The 22,818-nt window shown below is 28.8% G+C and overlaps 4 protein-coding genes across 4 annotated transcripts in view; 3 read left to right on the top strand and 1 right to left on the bottom strand.

Moving 5' to 3' along the window:
* Window positions 1-1,760: 1,760 nt before the first annotated feature.
* LOC100166219 (myosin 1A) lies at window positions 1,761-13,936 on the top strand. The gene is made up of 17 exons (XM_001942599.4): window positions 1,761-2,196; window positions 8,964-9,070; window positions 9,187-9,382; window positions 9,445-9,664; window positions 9,726-9,935; window positions 10,009-10,221; window positions 10,290-10,488; window positions 10,748-10,917; window positions 10,982-11,091; window positions 11,153-11,303; window positions 11,384-11,628; window positions 11,697-11,856; window positions 11,920-12,086; window positions 12,161-12,482; window positions 12,562-12,702; window positions 12,765-12,919; window positions 13,059-13,936. The coding sequence occupies exons 1-17, from the start codon at window positions 2,108-2,110 to the stop codon at window positions 13,246-13,248; spliced, it is 3,045 nt and encodes a 1,014-aa protein (XP_001942634.2). The 5' UTR covers window positions 1,761-2,107; the 3' UTR covers window positions 13,249-13,936.
* A 1,278-nt stretch (window positions 13,937-15,214) lies between these two features.
* Tssc4 (tumor suppressing subtransferable candidate 4) lies at window positions 15,215-16,226 on the bottom strand. The gene is given in 1 exon segment (NM_001162141.2): window positions 15,215-16,226. A coding segment is annotated over 1 exon segment (627 nt). The 5' UTR covers window positions 15,972-16,226; the 3' UTR covers window positions 15,215-15,344.
* A 181-nt stretch (window positions 16,227-16,407) lies between these two features.
* Window positions 16,408-22,818, top strand: part of LOC100570600 (sialic acid synthase) — an 8,320-nt gene continuing 1,909 nt past the window's right edge. The window contains exons 1-4 of the mRNA XM_029489934.1: window positions 16,408-16,668; window positions 20,406-20,534; window positions 20,601-20,855; window positions 22,475-22,816. Of these exons, the coding sequence (XP_029345794.1) occupies window positions 16,564-16,668; window positions 20,406-20,534; window positions 20,601-20,855; window positions 22,475-22,816 (831 nt within the window). The 5' untranslated portion in view covers window positions 16,408-16,563. The remainder of the gene's footprint in view (window positions 16,669-20,405; window positions 20,535-20,600; window positions 20,856-22,474; window positions 22,817-22,818) is intronic.
* On the top strand, window positions 17,252-19,367 carry LOC100162120 (tigger transposable element-derived protein 4-like). The gene is made up of 2 exons (XM_001942712.5): window positions 17,252-19,162; window positions 19,239-19,367. The coding sequence occupies exons 1-2, from the start codon at window positions 17,728-17,730 to the stop codon at window positions 19,316-19,318; spliced, it is 1,515 nt and encodes a 504-aa protein (XP_001942747.1). The 5' UTR covers window positions 17,252-17,727; the 3' UTR covers window positions 19,319-19,367.

The following is a 22,818-nucleotide window of genomic DNA, read 5'->3' as shown; positions in this document are numbered from 1 at the left end:
CAATAAACTATACAGAATTGCTACTTGGTAGTTTGTTGGTATATTGTTTACAATAAAAATTAAAAATTGGCAATTGCAAACACAATTAAGAGTTGAATATATATTTTATACCTAATGGAACGTTTAGAATGTAACAATGATAAAAAATATAAATATATTGGCTTTTGGCCTTAAATAATAACTAATAGGTATATATTAAGCGGTAATAACAATCATTCTTGGAGTCTGAACTTATAATTACAGTTGTAAAGTTTAAACCACGGTGGCACGGTATATTATAGACTACCTATAATCTACATTCTACCGTGGGGTAAACCAAAAGTTTTACTATCAAAAGTATTGTTTATCGTACCTATAAAGGTTAATTAACTTAAAAACAGTATCTACGACATATACGTGCAATTGTTGTGTTTACTTTGCAATAATCTAATAGCGGTATCTATAAAACGTCTAAAATAGTCAATATTTTCTAATAATAATAACCTTAATCTTAATTTTAACTATTTCATTATCTAGGCCAATTGCCCAAAAGTCACATAGTTATTACTTATGTTATTCGATGTGCATGATTGCATATAACTCAAAGTTAAGGTATATAATATGCAAGGACGCAAGGTATATTATATTATTTCGTATCAACACACTTCACACCAACTGTGATAAACTTAAAAACGGCCGAATAGCGCTATAAAGTTTTATCATAGACCTATATATATTTTATAGGTCTATGATAGTTATAACGATCGTAGTATTCTTCCGGGAAGAGAATTCTCGAGATTGTTGTTATCGCTTCTTCGAAACGGAATACGGATTATATCGCATCTCCGCCAAAGGTAGGTCAACTGTCAACTCGTGATTACCACCGGAACATTAAGCAGCCGCGTGTTTACCCAGCGGTAAGCAGAAAATCTATCTCCATAAATACTGCTGAATCAATTGTTTGAATACTACGATTGCCGCGGAAAATCATTTTCAGTGATCTTCAATTAATAGTACAATACCTACTTTTTTTTCTTAATTTACAATTTTCGCGGTCTGTTATTTATTTATAGTAATAGTAACAAACAATTGATAGTAAGTAATTATCAATAGGTGACGCACGGCTGACCGTGAAAAATTCAAATATAATGTACTAACATAATATTATGAGATCCTTAATATTTGAAAAATAAAAGCGCAACCGTCCGCGACGTGTCTTACTGTTTTATATTTTGTAATATTTTACTAAAGAGTAAAGACAGCAGCTGCTCTCTAAGACTCTTACATGATAATAATAACAATAACAATAATGATAATGACACGTTGTGAGCCTACAGCGAAATATAAATTGCGTCTGACATTATTGTAGTTGCTCGCTGGGTGGTAAATCGGTTAGAACGTAAAACAAAAAAACTTTATTGCCGTCTGCAGCTGGTAGCTATAGTTGTTTATTTATTGGTTCGTGATGTTATGCACTTATGTCTTATGTGAATTTTATCGTGAGCCGTGTGAATCTACGATCCAAAAGTCAAACTATGACGAGCGTCGAGCGATGGCCGTGTCTGCGTCGTCACGGCCTCGCGGGTAATATCTTCGGTCTTCGAAACCCCAAAAGACTACGAATTACGATAATAATGGTAAATATTATGGCGTCCGCGAAGACCACGATACAATAGAGAGCCGAATAGCGCGGCTACCGATAATTTCGCGTCTGTTGTATCGGATGCACTGTCACCGCCACCCACAAGATCGCGGTCGCCTCTTCCCACTTTCCACAGTTTCCAGTCGCCGTGTGGCGTGTGTTCGACTAAAAATTTACTATTTAGTAACGACTAACTAGTAGCGTACTAGCGCTGTGCCGTTGTACACTTGTACCATTGTAGTAGTACACTGTTACTGTTTCAGTGTAGTGGGCTGTAGGCAGTAGCGTTTCTCAACTGTTCGTGTGCCGACGATCATAATATCAATTCGCGCGGCCGTTTCTCCCGGGCCCGCGGCACCGTCGTCCCGACATTTCCCACCCGAAATAAATATGTGTCCGTAGAATCTGCGATAAATATATCGCACGTAACAAACCTACTCACCGACCAAGCGTATCGTCACCACTCGAGAAGACAATAATATCACCATGGCCACCCGAGACGAACCTGGAATCGTGGATTTTGTCCTGTTGGACGAGATCACGATCGAGGGATTCATGGAAAACCTGACGTTGAGGTAAGTGTAGATCGTTCAATGAGTATTGAGTATATATGATTTCTCCCCGCCAAGAAATTTAAACATTTTAAACGAGAACAAAACTGTCATTGATAATGATAATATTATTATGGTTGATAATTTATCCGTTGACGGTGGTTACGCCGTTATCCGTTCAAAAACTACCCTCCACCCACGGTCGTGTGCGCCGCTATACACCCACTCACGCGATTGGTCAGCCCCGTCCAATCGACGTTGTGTCCTTGACAATTTTAAGATAATTTTTGAATTTCCTTCTGAACGCCGACGGAATCCGCGGGTAATATCTGGCCAGATAAGGCTGTCGGGTGTCGACTAATCGTGACTAATAATTAATAATGAGACTAATAATAATATTATTATTATTATTATTTTTATAATACCGTAAGTCGTAATGCGGCACAGACATTGTGCAGTGTGTCATTGAATAATTACCACGATGATGTCATACTTACATTACAATATACATATATTAGGCGTATTGTGTATGCACACAGCGGTACAAGTATTACGGTATTATAACTATTAAAATTCCTACGTCGTCGGAGCTTATAAGGTTTTCTAATATTGAAAAATAATAAAATTATGCCTACGTATTACACTTTTACTATATAGGTATATAGTCCTACTGCTTGAGATATGACGAATCAATCCTTGAATCTCATAATATTCTCATCCTATGTGCGTGATGAGTACACTATACACTTGACGGAATACGGAAATATTTTTATACATTTCACTTGATAGTTGAGACTTGAGACTCTAATTTTAAACAGTCGTTTTAGAAGTAATTACCTCGGTAGTACATTACATATTATTATCGAGCATATTATTAATTATTATCATTAGTTTTTTACTGATAGTAATTAATTAAGAATGAATATTATGTCATATAGGTACTTACAGTCTTTTTTCGATTTTTTTTTAACGAGTTTTTTAACAAAAATAAATTACTTATCTAATGTACAAACGCAATATTTTTTTGTTATAAACATAATTTAATATAATAGTTATTTGAAACGTCTGTAGTTTTGTTATGAGTAGGTACTTAAAAATTTATGTTTTATAATAATTGTTTACTAATCAAAAACATACAGCCAACCATATTTATCATTTAATTATGTTTGATTTTATTAGTCATTAGTGAGAGAATTTACTGTAATCTTAACATAAATGCATTATTTGTGTACTTACACATTACACATTTAATATTCAATTATTCCAAAAACTTTTGTAGATAGGTACCATCTATATTTATTATGTTTTATGTATTAATGCATATCATTATAATTTTATAACAGTAAAATTTAAGTAGCTAGCTACCTAATTTTAATTTTTAATTTATTAGGTTAACATAATAATAATAAGATAGTTAGAAAACAAAATTCTGTCCCAATAATTTATAATTTTATAAATATGATTAGGTATTCTATTTTTAAACATCACATCATAATTTCAGACATTAGTTTATAAATATTTATATATTCTGTAGGTATTTTACACCAAGTATTTTACCTTGGATTTAGTTGACCCAACCTAATATTCTACATTTCTGATAAATTAAATATATATCCAAACTTTTAAAACTAATTAAAAATTGTGAATGTTTTTATGTGCTCAGTAATATAGAATACAAATCGAAAATTGAAATTCATATTTTCTTAACCATAAAACCATTCATTTTAAATTAGTAATTTCACGATACCTAATACTTGCTCTGCAGAATGCAGTTATACCACAGATTATATGAAATTTTTCACATAATCTGTGGTTATACCTATAAATAATTTACAATAAAATAATATGGTATTATTATTTATTTGTCTTCCTGTTACCATTATCTAGGCACCAATATGATATTCTTTAAGAAAATAATTTTAAAAAAAAAGTTGAATTATTAATTCCAAAATTATTGATCATAATTATTTAGAACCGCGGAAAAGAAGTCCACAGAAAAAAGCCTAGAAAAATAAACACACCAAGGAAAAGAAGCCCACGGAAAATAATGTCCAGAAATATAAATATTTAACACAACATTATATTGTATACATCATGATATATTGTGTTATAAATTATAAGTTAAAAGTCAAAAATATCAGCCTTATACTAAAATGCATACAAAAATTACACAACTATATAAATAATAATATAATAATTAGCTAATACAAACCAGGTGGTAATATAATATATTTAGATAACAGATAATATTTTAGTATTTATATACCTAAGACTTATGTTTTTTGACTTATAACTTATAACACAATATATCATGACATATACATAATATTGTGTTCATAATTATATTTTTATTTTATTTAAAATCTATATTTTATACAATTAACAATTAATTATAATATATATTTTCATTATAATATATTATTATATTTTGTTATAGGTACACGGTAATTACTAATTAGAAGTCTCATATACATGTGTTCACACTTATATTTATATTAATTTTATATTTCTGGGCTTTTTTTCCATGGGTTTCTTCTCCTCCTACCAATAATTTAATGTAGATATTATGTTTTTATTTGAAAATAAGTAATTAAGCAGTTATAATTTAATAAGTATAATATGTACTGTACTTCACACTAATCATAATAATCATAATACAATTGATAGTTCATGCTGGTCTCTCTTTAAAAAAAATGAATTGATATAACTATGCCACTATAGAATACAAATAACAGTTAATAAGCATGGGTACTAAATACCTACAGTAAACTTAATTTGTATAATCCTATATTCCTGTTTATAATATTTATGTGTATTATTCTAAACATACAATACTAAAAACAACACTAATCCAAGATTTGTTTTACCCTTTCTAAGGTCATGAATGAATATATTAATAGGTTAGTGGCAATAATTGTACAAATTATTTTCAAACAACAAAAATAATAAAATATGAAACTATTAGGTACCTAATTTACGAAATATCCGTCTTATGGAACTGTGATAAGTGATAACCTTAGATAGAAACTATTTAATTTTATTATAGGTACTCATTGTTATATTAATTAGTATTTTTTATTTTATTGGGATCATTAAAACCTACTGCTTATGAGTATATATTTTTTATTTTTAGATTAGGATAATTGTTTTCATTATATAAAACAATTTCTAAATTAAAAAAAGTTCATGAGATAAATGTTATTAGGTCATTTAAATTAAAATGATTAGAAAGTACCTATATGGCTATATAGTTAGTTGTAAATTCCGACAAAATTGTTTGAGTATTATTTATATGTATCTATTAGTGCCTGACCTGAGACAAAATAATTATATTTAAAATGAAATTGTATACTTCTATTTATCTACATGACAGTGCCGCAACTACCGAGTGTGCAAGGTGTGCATTGCACATCGGCCCCAAGGCCACAATTCGATATAGTCCTCCAAATCGATGTGTTAAAATTAATTGTAAAGCTGTGGCTGAAGAAAATTTAATTTAAATTAAGAGCAAAAAAACAAATGTGTTCATACTATTAAATATTTATAATTTATTGTAATCAAATTAAACTCAAATGATTCAAAAAATGTTTGCGCTATTCTATAAGTCAAGATCGTCTCAGTGACATTTCCATACTGAACATAGAATGGAGAAGAACTTCCGAGATGGATGTAGAGAAAGTCATTGACAACTTTTCAAACACAAAAGCGAAGAAAAAACAGTTTTGTTAGATAATTTACAAATGTGTTGAAATTATACTATAATAATACCTACTATTTTTATAACAATAAATTATACAATTAAATATTTTTGTTTGGATAGTAATAATTTATAATAATTTATTGACATTTTATAAATTTAGGCCCCAAATTAAGATTTGCACATCAGCCCCATAACATGTAGTTACTGCTACATGTCTTAATATTTTATATTTTAATGTGCTCCATTGAAGTATCAAATTAAACAGTAGAATATAGAATATTCTAATGTTTAATTTGATACATATCCTCTTTGCAGTCAATGTCAACAACTGGTTTTTTTATTTTCTAGTTATGCACCATGCCCATATTAGAACAATCGTCGGCAATGAAAGCTAATCAAAATATTTTATACATTTGTGCCATTTACACTATCTCTAAACAACTATGGATAAAGTGTATCCAAAGCTTATTTCTACTTTCAAATGGATTCTTATTTAATCAACATTTATAATTTTATAAGTTACATTACTTACACATTTAACTATATACTCAGTTACCTATTTAATATTTATGTATACACATAATATTATAGTTTTATTTCTATACCTTACTGTTTATTATTTTCATAGTAATAAATTGTATATTTACATCATTTATTATTAATTAATATACTTATATATTTAAAGATCATAAAATATGCTTAGGTACTAGACAAAATAAACATAAATAGATTTTATTTATATTATAGCCTACAGGTTTATTATGTTATATTATGTATATACCTAATATATCTATCTCTCCAGGGGTGTTCGCAGAAAATCAGCTAAATGGGTGCAAAATTAAATTTATGTTATATATACATAGTTAGTCACATATTTACATTATTATACACTGTTTTTTTGTTCATTAAAAAATCCGAATAGGTGAAATGGTCTGCTGGCGCCCCTCTATCTATCTGTATAATATATAAAAGACAAAAAATGTTTGTGATTGACTAACTGTGTTCTTTATGCATTTCTTAACCGTTCATTCGATTGCAATGAAATTTGGTACAGAGATAGTTAGACCTTGGGGAAGAAGATAGGTTACATTTTTTCGCAAAAAAGGTAAATAAGAGGTTCAACCCAGGGATGTTCTTAAACAAAGATTTTGAGATTATTATTACCTATTATTTTTGTGTATAAATTGCTATTGGTTTTAATAATAATAATTATTAGTACAGAATGTATAGAGTTCGAACCGCGGTTTCAGTGGACCGATTTTTTGCATTTTTTGATACTTTAGAGTTAAATATTTCATTTATAAGTATGCACCATGCGGGGTCTATGATCTACAGCAGGTAGATTGCCTACCTGATGATATACTGCTCGCATGATCTCAAAAATCTAGCAATAGCAACGCATTGCCGTGTCAGCTATATTTTATTTAACAACAAAATTAAAAAAGTTTAGGTAGGTAATTTTTGGGTTCCTAGGTACTTACTAACACATTAATATTTGTTTCTGTTACATTTAAATGAAAAATTATTTTATTACGAGAATCTTGAAGAATGTATCATGCATTTTCATATTTGTATCCAAATGTAGGTACAGAAATAATAGTTAGATATACATTTGAATAAGAACCTAATGGACTGATGATAATAAATCCCTGATTAAATCTTATTCAATCATCAAACATACAAATTCCAAAACTTTTTATTTCAATCCTTCTAATTATTTCGGTTATTAAGAACAAAATTGCCTTAACAAATGCATAAAGCAATTCATTTCTAACCCACTATTTTACAGTATCTAGTATCCACCTATATACTTTACACAAATAATGTATAAGGATTAAAGTCTCGTTTAAATGTTAATTATAAAAAAAAAACTGTATATGTGTTTTTATGTTTTGTATAGAACCTAACATTTATTTTTACTATTAATTATGTAAAATGAAGGCTTTGAAAAAAATTTAGTTTTAATTTAATTGATTTTTATTATAATAAAGGTCCTTTATAAAAATTAACTCTGTGCTTTTTTACATGGCTATCCAACTACTGGAAATAAGCCAAAAAATAAATAAATTATTGAGTAAAGTTTAACATTATAATACACGCATATACTTGAACAATTTGCTTTACTTTAATCAAAACAATATTTTGTACTTTTTGGTTATCGTGACTTCCTATACAATTTTCCACTTAACTCAATATTCTGTTATTGAGACTACCACAGATAAACACCGCGTTATATTATCTAAAATAATTTTGTAATCTATAAGACCAAATAATATAAGTAGGTCTGCTGAACAAAACATAAATTGTAAGCATATGCCAACAACCCAATTCCCTTTTTCCACTTTTTTTGCAGAATTTTACATTACATATCAAAATATCTGTTTCTTAAGTATAATTTTGATTTGTGACCCTCATCACAGTTCTTCTCTTTGATAAAATACTGTATAGAAAAGTTACAAACAATTTTCTTGAACTAAAATATTAGATTACAGAAAATTAGTTTGTTGGTAGTTGCACAACGCTTTTATATGCCTTAAACTTGTTGGGTTAGGTTGGGTAGACCTACTTATATTATTTTGTCTTATAGATCATAAAATGTTCTTAATATAATATAATTGTATTGTTTGGTAAACATTGTTAACCTGTGGTAGTAGCAGAATTTACTATTTAGTTTACCATAAAATTGTATAGGTAGTCACAATAACTAATAAGTACCCAACATTCCTATAGCTATTTTATATATTATAATATTATATTTATACTCAGGTAAAAACCTTTAAAAATTAAATTAAAGTTGTGTGCTAGCCAATTATGTTTTTTAAAAATATATTTTGGAAATAATTGTATGGTTACACTCCCGGTTACACTTAATCAAAATTTATTCTTATCCGAGTACCTACTACCTACTTATTTTAATACAAGACCCACCATTTGGCATACAATATATTGTTGGCTCACTTTTCAAACTTATGTGAATTATTAAATTAAGTTTTTTAATTTTAATATCTTATTCCACAAAATTATTAATTTATTATGCTAATTAACTACCTACTTATTTTCTTACCTAATAAATGTATATTTTTCTTATTAGATTCAACTCTGGTTTTATATACACCTATATTGGGGAAGTCTGTATTTCTGTAAATCCATACCGCACTTTAAACATCTATGGTCAAGACTACATAAATCAATACAAAGGTAATATTTTTATTTCAAATGTAATTTATGAACATTTATTAAGCTTATGCATTTTTTTTTTTGGCTTTTTGCCCATTTCTAATTGAATTTATACACTTTGTATGTTCTGCATGAAGGACGGGAGATTTTTGAAAACCCAGCACATATATTTGCAATTGCAGACTCTGCACACCGTAGCATGAAAATGCACAGTCAAGATTCTTGTATTGTTATTAGTGGTGAATCAGGAAGTGGTAAAACTGAAGCATCTAAGATTATAATGAAGTATATTGCTGCAGTCACTAACTTGACTGGTCAACAAGAAGTAGAACGGTAAACTACATCTCTTGTTTGGAAAAATTATATTTAATTTTAATGTTGTTAACATTTTATAGAGTAAAGAACATCTTGATTCAATCAAACATAATTTTAGAGACATTTGGAAATGCTAAAACCAACAGAAATGATAATTCTTCTAGATTTGGAAAATATATGGATATCAATTTTGATTTTAAAGGAGATCCAATTGGTGGACGAGTTATTAATTATTTACTTGAAAAATCTCGTGTTATACAACAACAACTTGGTGAACGTAACTTCCATAGCTTTTACCAGGTAGGTAATAAAATTAAAACTAAATGAGATTATTTGTATAAATATACCTTATATTATTTAGGCGTTAGGAAATACAACACATAAAGAAGCTAGCAATTTAGGGCTGAATCCAGATCCCCAACATTATTTTTATACACAGCAAGGGAAATCCACAATTACATCAGCTGATAAATCTGATTTTCAAGCTACCTTAAGTGCTTGTAAGACACTTGGATTTTCCGTGATTGACATTAAAACCACTTGGAAAATTGTTGCTGCTATCTTACAATTAGTAAATAGATTTTGAAATTGTCAATAATAAATAATAATAACATTCTGACAAATTATTGCTCTGTTAATATTAGGGAAATGTAACATTTTCAACCAATGATGATGATACTATTGCTGTGACTAAATCTCATAATAATCCAGTTGAACAAGTATCCAAGCTGTTAGAGGTTGACACTAAAGATCTTTTAACAGCTTTAAGTAAACGTATAATCGCAGCAAATGGTGAAGTATTGCAGAAAGCTCACACTTTATCTCAGGCTGAAGTTGGAAGAGATGCATTAGCAAAAGTATTATTAAGATTATTAATTATCGTACAATAAAAATATTATTTTAATTTTATTTCCTATTTATATAGGCAATTTATGATCGGTTGTTCACTTGGATAGTAAGTAAGGTCAATGAAGCCTTAATACCGTATATTGAAAATGATAAGTACAAAGGAGGAACTGTAATTGGAGTATTAGATATTTATGGATTTGAAGTATTTGAACATAATAGCTTTGAACAATTTTGCATTAACTACTGTAATGAAAAGCTTCAACAAGTATTCATAGGTATTTGTTTAAATAATCAACTTAATCATAAAATAAATTGTATAATGAATAACTATTTATGTAAAACTTATAAACATTTTAATATCAAATATCTTTGTAGTTTAATAAATTGTATGTTAACACTGTTGTGTATCATATCTTATATAGCTTAATTGTAATTATGTCTACCATTTATAAATAAGGTTAGACAATAAATAGTATAAGCACATTTAATGAATCAATATGTTTTCATGTTTTATATTTATTATTTCATCAATAGATTTGGTGTTACGTCAAGAGCAGGAAGAATACAAAAAAGAAGGCATAGCCTGGCAAGAAATCAAATATTTTAACAACCAAGTAATTTGTGACCTTGTAGAAAAATCTCATCAAGGTGTAATTGCAATTATGGATGAAGCTTGTCTGAATGTAGGCAAAGTAAACGATGAAGTATGTTGATTAATACAAATAAATATTATTCACTTGAATAATTAATTTACATTTACTTATTTAGATGTTATTAGAAGCCATGGACTCAAAACTGTCGTATCACAAACACTATTCTAGTAGGCAGGTGAATACATTGGACAAAGATTTAAAACATAAGACTCAATTTAAAATTTTGTAAGTGTTAGTAATTTTAATAAATAAATTTATTTTAATTATTATTGTTATCTATTTCAAGACATTACGCTGGTGATGTAGTATATAATATTTATGGTTTTTTGGAAAAAAATAAAGATACATTATTTCAAGATTTTAAAAGACTGCTTTATTCTTCAAAGAACCCAATTATTAGAGATATGTGGCCTGAAGGAGCCTTAGATATAAAATCTGTAAGTATAATTTCATAAAAAATTGTCATTATAACTTGTTCATAAGTACCTAATAATTTTAATTGCATTGCTTTCCATAGACAACAAAAAGACCAGTAACGGCTGGAAGTGCATTTAAAACATCAATGATTGCTTTGGTCAAAACATTAAATAGTAAAATGCCATATTATGTGAGATGTATAAAACCAAATGAAAATAAGGCTCCTGTTGGTATAGACTATAAAAGAGTTGTTCATCAAGTTTCTTATTTGGGTCTATTAGAAAATGTCAGAGTACGAAGAGCTGGATTTGCTCATAGACAGCCTTATAGCAGATTCCTCAAAAGGTAAGTGTGATTTTATACATCATGTATAATAAACAAAAATAAATAATACTATGTAATGTTGTATTTAGGTATAAAATGATAAGTGGTTTTACATGGCCTAGTTATAAATGTAGTGACAAAGAAGCCACCAGAGCATTAATAGATGAAAATAATTTTTCAAATGATGTTAAATATGGGATAACAAAGTTATTTATCAGATCACCTCAAACATTATTTGCCTTGGAAAAGGTGTGTAAAATAGTACCTAGACACTTCACAATAAAATACATTAGTTATTTTATGACATTTCAGATGAGAGCAGAACTAATTCCAGCTATTGTGATATTATTGCAAAAACAGTGGCGAGGTGCTATATGTCGTGCTAAATTCCGCAAAATGAAAGCTGCCTATTATATAATTAAATTCTATCGGCGTCATAAAATACGTACTTACCTTAAATCTGTCCTGGAAGCTCATAGGTTAACCAAACGTTTTAATTTATATTCAATGCTAATAGTTATAATTAGTTATTGAATCATTGTTTGTGTCGTAGAACTTGTGAAATGAATGCGCATCATAAGGAATCAATAGTTTGGCCACATACAAATTTTGCTGTTCGTCAGTTAGAACCTTCATTAAGGTCTATATATAAACGATGGAAGGCATATAAACTATTGAGCCCCTATCCTAGAAGTGAATGGCCACAGTTGCGATGCAAAGTATATGCTGCATCTTTATTGTGGGGCAAACGGCCAAGTTGGGGTGCAAAACGTATGTGGAGAGGTGATTATCTTTCATCACCAACAGAAAACGTAGAAAATGCAAATTATACAGTGGCATTGAATAACCTTAAGAACTCTGATCGTTTTAATCAGGTATTGATATAATATTTTGAATACTCAGTTGATTTAAATTTGTTTTATTAATTATATTAATTGTATGAACAATATGTAGGTGTTGTTTTCGAGTTTCATTCATAAAACGAACCGTTATAATAAGTGTGCGGATCGTGCAATATTAATAACTGATTGGGCAATTTATAAGTTGGACATAACAAATTTCAAACCAATGAAAAAAGGAATGCCTATACAAGAAGTAAAAATTTTGTGACAAATAAAAACCAGATATAGGTATAATTTATAAACTGTTATTGTTAGGTAACTGGAATGAGTGTAAGTCCAGGACAAGACCAACTGGTTGTAATTCATTCTAATCGAGGAAATGATCTTGTAGTTACTTTAAAACCAACTGCTGACATTAATGAAGATAGAATTGGTGAGCTTTTAGGAGTAATCAGCACCAGATATTTCCAGTAAGAGCATTTAAATTTATGATATCTTAAACACAGTGTACTTATATTAAAATGTAAAAAAAAAAAATATGAATTAATAGATATTAAGTAATATAGATTTTTAATGAAATGTATAAATTATTTATTTACATTATTTTAGATTGAGAAACTCTGAGTTGCCAGTAAATGTGTCCAACAAATTTAACTGTATGTTGGGCAAAAAGTCTAGAATGCTTCGAGTTGAAGTCAATCCTCAGACATCAACTGCAAGTTTTAGAAAAGATGATAATGGTGGTATTGTATACATCATACCACCAAATGTTGCTGTTCACCCATTTATTAAAGCGTAAATTCTGTCAAATATTTATTTTTTTTTATTCAATCTTGTAAAAATAAATGATCGAGTACAAAGTCAAAAATATTAAATTTCCTTTGGTAATTTACTCAAGGGCATTTTAGTTTTAATACCCGTTGAGTATATTATTTAAACTCTGAACAAGTTTTTAATTATAAATGTATGTTAAAAGATAGTTTATTCTTATTTTATTTAAAAATAAACTAACACGGTGATTTTAATTTAATTATTATTTTAAATTATTGATTAACAAATGTTCATGCCATTGGAATTTTGTGCCTTATATTAATTGATTAAACTGTGATTTCTAACTAGTTCATTTATGTACGTCTAAACTATTTTTATGTGCAATTATAGTATTTCATACTTATATTTTTAATTTTCATCACATTATTTTATCGTAATTATTTATTAATTCACATTCTTCTTAGGAAACTATTTAATTTTTATGTTTGTATATTTGTATGATGTTTAGTTTAAGCAACTGAACCTATAAAATATCAGCATTATTAAAATTTGTAAATTTTATATTTTTTATTATCCTATTTGTATAGTTGTTAAATAAAAAAAAGTTGTTTGTAATAACTAATGAGATATAATACATTTTTTATATATATTTTATGTAACTTGTATGTGTTTAGAAGCACTATAAAAAAATATATTTTATTTTTTATTTAATACTATATTTTTGATCAAGGTTCCCATCATATTATCCAGAAACTTTAATAATCTCCTAAATAACCTAACCATAATAATAATGTGGTTGAATTAAAGAATATTAATACTCGTATAAAATAATTGTTTAAAATTATCTTATTAAAATATGTATCACACTAAAACCATATTTGTGTAACTTATCTATTATATTGTAGTCGTATTTTATGTGAAATATTTGCCTTTGTTTTATTATTTTTGATCAAATTTATTTATTTAATTGCCCGACTGCCTACAACCTAATATTTAACTAATATTATATTTAAATTGAACTTATCTCAAAGAAATATACAAAGTTTTATTTTTCTATTTTAAAATGTTTTAAAACTGTGATCCATTAATGTCCATTTATTTAATTACACATTAAACACCTTTTGTCATTGATTTTTGAATATAAATATAAAAATATAATGATATAATAACAATAAATAAATTTATATATAGTACAATATTTTATTAAATCCTTTTCATAACAGTGAATTCATGATGTATACAAAAACATGTTTAAATAATATTGTTTTCATTGTTTAGAGAGGGGGTGGGTATCATCAAGTTATGAACAATTTATTAAATTCTCAAATAATTTATTTTGTTATTTGTTGATAGTTTAAAACAAAATTTATTTTTTATTATCAAGTATTCAAATCTACTCTTATTCATAAATCATAACTCTTATTGAACAAAGGAATATGATAATAATTGTCATTGTAAAATTGTAATGTTATTTTTTGTATTTTTAAATAAATTGTAAGTGAAGTTACCACTAATTAAAACGAAACCCCAAATATTTTTGTTTATATTATTTATGCTGCGTAATTTGTATATTTAAGTATATTTATCATTACCTATTGAATACTTTTTTTTATATTAAGTTATGATTATCAATGGCTGTCAAATGATTTTATCGAGTGGGGAGGATATGGCTGATTTTTTACATGTATTATTTGATTATTAAAAATACTATTTATGATTATCAGATCTTAAACATTGAAAATAGGTCATGGGGATCTGTTGCCACTAATGAGTAGGCATTGTTTTAATTATTTTAAAGGGCCAATGAATTTATGAGGAAATTAAGTTTTGTTGGAAAAATCTAGTAAATATTTTTTGTTTAAATTATTTTAGATTAAATCAATGAATAATTTAGTACTCCCTATACAGATTTATGATAGTTAGGTATAAAATGTATTATTGATTTAAAATAAAATAGAGGTAGGTATATAATATATATACTTACACTTGTGTGATTTTTTACATTTTAATAAATAATTTATTTGCATAATATTAAATTGAATTCTTTAGTTAAAAATAAGTTTAATAAGACTTAACATAAAATTAATTATATAACTAGTATTTACAGTTAACACAAAATATGAATCATTCATCAATTTCATCTTCCATTAAATGCCCAAGTTTGATTTCTTTATTAGAAGTAGTACCATCTGTTGTACGTTTGGGTTTACTTTTCTTCTTCTGCACCTTTTTTCCAAATTCATATTCTGGCATAACCAGTTTAGTACTCTTAAAACTCGGTTTCATTTCTGGTTCGGTGGACTTCAGGGTTCTCTTGAACACTATTTTCTTTCCTTCTTCGTCATCATTTTCGTCATCTTTAGATTTTCTACTTTGCATTTCTTTAAGAAAAGCAAATGCAGCAGCTGCATTGCTCTTGTCATTCATTTCGTTTACATCAGCCAATGAATATTTAGTCCATTTGTGTGGATGCAATTTGAAATCTGGCGGTCTGTGTTTTTCTATTATGCGCCACGGTGGTATTTCTGGCTTGACAAACAGACTATCTTTGCCTCGAAACTGTTTGGTCATCGAACGACCAGTCCTCCGTTCTACACGACCATTGAGTATTTCATGTGCGTCAGCCGTCGAGGCTTTTTTAATTTTTGATTCCAAATCCTTTTCTGCTTGATCAAGCACGGCGAACAGGTTAGTACGTTTGTTCTGGAATTCTGGAGTGTCGCCGACAAACGTTGGATCCTGAAATGACATGATTGAAACGGTTACACAAAAAAATTCTTCCCGTGATAGGTACTACGTTGTTGTACGCAAGGACATCGCCAAAAAGAACAATCGCTAAGGACGGTCGACTTCCGTAAATCATACAATAATGATATTATATTTAAATACGATGTAGTTTAGATAGAGTAAACAATAATTTTGAACTTTTGTAGCACTAGTAAACTTTAAAAAATAATATTCAAAAATATAGTAAACTTCTAAACCATCTAATATCAGCTATAAATTATTATAGTAAATAATAATATTATTATTATTCATTCGTTATCAGCAGCTGTCCGGTATCATTCGTCCGTCCGTCAGTCTTCTTTAATCACTCTTATTACGTTTAATATCTCCCGGTGCACATCGACCGCGGTTCTGTGGGTGGTACGGAGTTTTGAACGTCATCCGCCACTTGTGGCGGGCAAAAAAATCAATACGGCCGCGGCATACGCAAAACGCCGACGGGCGACGACCGTAGCCCGCGTAGGTGCATCGTTTTCGTCTGGAAGTCAAGACGCGCGTGGCTTAATAATAGGTTTGTTCCAACACACGGTCAGACTATCATAGAACTGTCGGGAGCATGAAGAATATTGCCAAAACCAATCGGGCGTACGTCATCGCGAATCTGTCGACGAATCACGAGGGAAACGCGACGCTGGCCTGCGAACTGATCGAAACAGCATGCGTGAGCCATAATATATAATTTACGATTGAAACGTTTTTTTTTAATCGGAAATAAACCGATCACACCGTGACATTATTTTCCACGTAATTATTGTTGTATAGGACTAGCGCCGTTTCGCCGGACGATGTCTGTCGCGATATTATAATATTGTACTACCTATATTTATAGATATCTACCTATATATTCGTTTCGGCGTCTCGATAATATTACCTACCTACATTATAATATAATGCGTGCGTAGAGAACGTGCGTATTATAAAATATGTGTATAATATAAATATTATAGAATGACATAATATAATAATATGATATTAATATATATTATGTCCGTGACGACGATATAACGTTCGTACAGAAATTTTACGCCCGCTAAACACAACCGCTGCGAGAGCTGAAGATGATACAACCGCGATGGCGCCCCGCTCGTATACAATATTATAATAATATGGTCGTCGCCGGCCGTATATTATATTTGTGTAATATGTCAATATGATCGCTTATGATCGAACGTACCTATATATTATAATAGTCTGTAGATTTATTATTAATATATATTATAATATTATTAATTAAACATTATATACGACAATATTATAGTATACATCTATATATTTATGCTATACGCGGTGGAGGATCATCATCAGCTATAAATCTGCCAACTCCGACGGCCGTACAAAAAAGTACCATTCCCTTCCCACCCCGCAGAGTTTCGACTTGTAATAATAATAGGTACAAATAAGCGTACTTTATCATACAATATGTAACAATACTGCTGCAATATAATACTATTGTCTATATACACTTAACTTCGGTAAAATCGAATCTGTACATATCCGGTAATTTTTGCAATTTTTCGGTTATCACCAGTTATTATATATAAGGTTGAAGTTTTATTTATATTTATATAAGACGCGTGTATCTGCAGTAGTGCAGTGTATTTGGGTTCGATAGTAAATACTATACATTTAGTAGCTTACGCGATTTTGCGGGTTTTTTGAAACTGTGTTGTGGAAGCGTGGATTTACTGTTATTGTTAAAACACAATTTTTATATTTAAATATGTCAAAACGTAAATTAAAAATCTTAACGATTGCGGAAAAAGTCAACGTCATTAATATGGTCGAACAGAGCGGGAAAAAAAATTATGAAGTAGCTAACGCATTTGGCATACCGAGCTCTACGTTATCGACTATTTTAAAAAATAAAACGAAAATTTTGACAAATTTCAAATTACAACCAAGTCGGAAGAAAATTAAGCTATCTGAGTTTCCGAATCTGGATTCTAGTTTATTCAAATGGTATGTCCAGTGTAAGGATAGTAACTTACCCGTAAGTGGACCTATATTAAAAGAAAAGGCTAACATACTTGCAAAGTCACTGGGTTACACGAATTTCAAAAATAGCACTGGATGGCTGGATAAATGGAAAAAACGAAACAACATTACTTTACGAAAACCTCGCAGTGGAAATTTGTCTAATTTGTCTGTCAGTAAAGATCAACATTGTATTCAATGGAAAAATGATATTTTAACTATAATCAACGAATATTCACCTAACGACATTTTCAATGCAGACGAAACGGGAATTTTTTATAGATGTCTACCGGACAGTACTCAGCAGCTATCTTATGGAAAAGACGATTGTCGCGATGGCAAACGAAGTAAAGAACGCGTTACGGTTCTTTTGTGTACGAATATGAGTGGTACCGAAAAAATCAAACCTTTGCTTATCGGAAAGCCTACTAAACCAAGATGCTTCAGAGGAATTAAATCTTTACCAATAGACTACGAATCAAACCCAAAAGCATGGATGACGGCTTTTTTGTGGAATAAATGGCTTAAACAATTTGATGAAAAGCTGTTCATGGAAAATCGTAAGATTATATTATTCATTGATAACTGCACTGCTCACGTCATCGTCCCAAATTTAAAAGCGATTACTATCAAGTTTTTTCCAACCGACAGCACCTCAAAACTCCAACCACTCGACCACGGCATAATCCAAAACTTCAAGGTTTTTTATAGAAAAGAGGTGATACGTAAAATAACTTCGCATATTGAACTTCAACGCACTATTTCAATTGATTTGTTACAAGCTGTAAGAATAACTGACAAATCATGGAGACAAGTTACGTCGGAAATAATATTAAACAGTTTCAAAAAAGCGGGATTTCGACACCCTGGTACACTTGTTCAAACAATTTCCTCCTACCAAGAACCCTATCAAGAAAAACATAACCCTGAATGGTCGTATATTAAACAAAAGTACAATTTAATGCCAGAATTTACATTTAACAGTTATGTCAAAATTGACGATAACCTAACAGTGTGTAGCAATTTAAATGATTCTGAAATAATATCTGCAGAAGTTGCAGGATTAACAAAATGTACACGTGATAATGATAGAGACGATTATTCAACTTCAAGAAAAGTTGCTTACAAAGAAGCCAAAAGAGCGTTAGAAATTGTACGTGATTTTATTGAAACAACGGAAGGTATAATTTATACCTACACATTTTAAATATAAATAAATTAGGTATATCAAACAAATAATTATTATTACTTTTTTAGGAATGGATAATATTCATTTTGAAGCATTAGGAACCATAGAAGATGCCATGGATAAAATAAAACATACAGAAACACTTTAAGCTATACTTTAAGTATTTTAGTAAAAAAAAAAATGTTTGTCTAAAGTAATATAATTTAATTACTAATTATTCTAATATATATAAATAACACTACACAGTATAATTCATATTTACCTATAACCTATAGATATTCACACTGTATACTATTCTGCCTAGAAATGTATATAAACTAGGTATTTTTTTTTTTATATTTTTCAGACATATTAGGTACTTTATAGTTTATGTAGGATATAATATTGGTATATTGTTCTATAATAATAGTACCCATCTAACCTATCTATTGATAGTTTAGAGAAGGTTATATCAATTGAATAATAAGTGGGATATTTTATTTATAAAATTTCATCAACTCAATCGATTTTAAAATTCAAGTCTTAAAATATTGTACTATTTAATATATTCTATAATACTACCGACCTAAATATATTATAATTAGGTTAAATATAATATTATCAAGGTACATTATTTTTTAGGTGTTGAAAATGTAATTTAATTAAAAACATTTATGTATTTTACCGAAAGAGAAATTTAATAGGTAGAGAATAAACCTAATAATGATAACACTAAAGTATGAAATACATTTCTATGTCTACAACCTACCTAATGTAATTATTATTATAGTTCTAAATACCTAATATAAGCATATTTTCAATTTGTTGAGTTATTATTATTATATTATGTATATATTATTTAGATATAATCAATAATTATATTTGTTACATATTTAATCTTAAATAAATATATATATTGTCATTTGTAAATTGTTATGTAATATAATAATATTATTAATATTATTAATTAAATTATAATATAATATGTACGAATATATTACTGTAACTCGACATTTTTAATATTTATTAAAAATATATTAAAGGCTCAAAATACTTATTTTTCTGATCGTGAAAATTGACTTATTGACTTTTTCCTTGGAAGTAGATAGCTGGAACCTAATTCATTTTTAAATTTTTTTTTTTTTTTATAAATAAATTGTAATCATAATAATAAATATAAATATAAATATATTATTTTCTATATTAGAATAGAAATCATAAATTAATTGTCTATAATAATATTATAATTTTGATAGAAATGTGGCGCGGATTATGTATTGATGGAACTTGACGAAAATACCAATCCGTTTACTAGTGAAGATATCACAAACTTTCATAAGTTGGCTCAAGATAATGGGGCTGTTTTCACGACCAAATCGCTAGTGGTTAGTCAGTTTGTAACATTTACATTACGCATTTTTCACATACAAATGTGCTATTAATTTGTTTAGAATTCAATTCGTCAAATTTCTCCAATTCAACAATTTAAAGATATAAATAATGACGAGGATGAAATTAGTAGTGATTTGCAACTAGCGTTTCCATCAATTCCAGAAAAGGATATTTCTGAAGATCGTAAATCATTCGAAACCGTCGATCTAGTGGAAAAAATACAACAAAAGTTTCCCAAACATGAACTCCAGTTTTGGGAATTTCAAGAAATAAGCACGTGCCTTCCTGAAGTGGTTATTGCTATCGGAATAAAAGTAATATTTTTTTATCAATATTAAACAAAAAATCATGGGCGCCAGGTTTTGTAAATGCGTCAATATGGGTGCTGAACTTACTACTTTTTAGTCTTAACTGTTCCCATTATTATATTCATGAGCCCCGATTAATCTTTTCAATGGGGGCTGCAGCCCCCGAACCCCCATGTAGTCGGCGCCTAAGCAACCAATAGTTTAAAATTAAGAAGTTAAATGTTTTATATTTTATTTAACTGTAACTGTTGCCCTTAACACTTTGTTGTCCGTACAAAATGACAACTCTTAAAAAAATTGTGATTGTTCAACTCCATTTGGTTGTAACTCTCTGCGTAACTTCAACTCCGGCCACCTTAGTAGGCAATGTGCAAAAATTAGATTTGATGCATGCTTGTATCTAATCTGCCATATTAACAAATGGCAATCAATATACAAATAAAATACTAATTTCTACTAATTATTTCTCCTATAACTAAAAGCAACCATTTATAAACAAAAATTCATTCGTAAATCTCAAAATCTCTGTTTGAACACCTCTCCGGGTTTTAATTTCCCCTTTTTAAATAAGCATACAGCACTTAATGTAACATTCTAATGTTGAAATAATTTTTGAAATCGGTCCAGCCTTTCTTGAGTTATAAATGGTCTAACATTTTTTTAAACTTTCTTTTATATATATAAAACGAATATAATATGGTAATATTATGCACTTATTATTTTCAAATATAAATTTATTTAACTATATTAATTGTATGACAACCATTACCAAAAGCAGGGCTGTATTTAAGACGGTTGGGGGGAGGTAATAAGAATAGTGTTCAGGTAGTGCTTATTCGTCATTCGATTTACAAAAAAATATAATTTGTTTTGGTAAAAACCACGGTATTATGTCAATTTCCCGTTTTTACACTGTAGTTTATTAATTATAAGTTATTTCAAATTATTAAGAAAAGTACTGCGAACAACTAAATAAAATTTTCTAGCAAAAATGGCCCTAATCACTGTTGAGATTAGGGCAGGTTTTCTGCTCTAGAACGTAGGTAATGACTAACGAGACAAAAAAAAAGCTTTTTATAATTAATTAATTTGTACATAATAATATGTATTTAAATTTGTGATTTTTTTATGACGTTAATGTATAATGTTATTATTTACATAATCGTTTCGTTATTATAATTTTACTCACAGTTTGATTGAACCTCATTGAACAAATTACTTATAGATTCTATCACACTCAAACTAATATTTGTATTGTTTTTTATGGATTAACCCTCGATTTTTGACTTGTTTTGTGGTAAAGTTGTTAAATTTAAGGCGTCAATATCCACCCAACGGTTTTGTGATTAAACTATATAATAAAACCAGACAAGTTTTATGAAGTATATTTATTTAAAAACTATGACATTTTATTCACTTTCATTTTAATTGATTTTATAACGATACTAAAAAAAAACAATGTTATATGTATATATTATACTATATGCAATAACTTTATAAATAATTACCTATAATATACACATGTTACAACATATACTAAGAGTTTATAGATTTAAGAAAATTTCTTTTTTTTTGTTGTATGTTATTTTTATTTTTATTTTTTTAAATAATTGTTAATATTATAGGCGATATCTTGCAAGTTTACGTTGGACGATAAATCAATCGGATACGATCACGCGATGTCTATCTCCACTCGAGACTTCCGTACTATGGTGACAAATATTAGGACAGTTGAAGTTGCACTAGGAACAGGGAAAAAAGACAAACTCTCCCCATCTGAACTGCCATGCTTCAAAAAGTTGTTCAAGAGCGTTGTTGCTGCAAAAAATTTAGAGCGTGGATCCATATTAAAAGCAGAAGATATGAAAATCAAAGTTAGTGACACACAGAGTATGTGTGGATTTTACTTCCCAGTAGTAATCGGGCGACAGTTATTATCTGAAGTTGACGAAGATGATCCAATTTTTGT

This window comes from Acyrthosiphon pisum, chromosome A2 (genome assembly GCF_005508785.2).
Source record: "Acyrthosiphon pisum isolate AL4f chromosome A2, pea_aphid_22Mar2018_4r6ur, whole genome shotgun sequence".
Lineage (NCBI taxonomy): Eukaryota > Metazoa > Arthropoda > Insecta > Hemiptera > Aphididae > Acyrthosiphon > Acyrthosiphon pisum.
The sequence above is the reverse complement of the archived record's forward strand: the minus strand, read 5'-3'. Positions and strand labels throughout refer to the sequence as shown.

Bases quoted from the DNA above. Each gene is read 5' to 3' on its own strand.
- LOC100162120 (XM_001942712.5), top strand. From the start codon at position 17,728: ATGTCAAAACGTAAATTAAAAATCTTAACGATTGCGGAAAAAGTCAAC. The intron at 19,163-19,238 runs GTATAATTTATA...TTACTTTTTTAG, and splicing joins TTTTATTGAAACAACGGAAG to GAATGGATAATATTCATTTT.
- LOC100166219 (XM_001942599.4), top strand. From the start codon at position 2,108: ATGGCCACCCGAGACGAACCTGGAATCGTGGATTTTGTCCTGTTGGAC. The intron at 10,489-10,747 runs GTATTTGTTTAA...TTTCATCAATAG, and splicing joins GCTTCAACAAGTATTCATAG to ATTTGGTGTTACGTCAAGAG. The intron at 11,857-11,919 runs GTGTGTAAAATA...ATGACATTTCAG, and splicing joins CATTATTTGCCTTGGAAAAG to ATGAGAGCAGAACTAATTCC.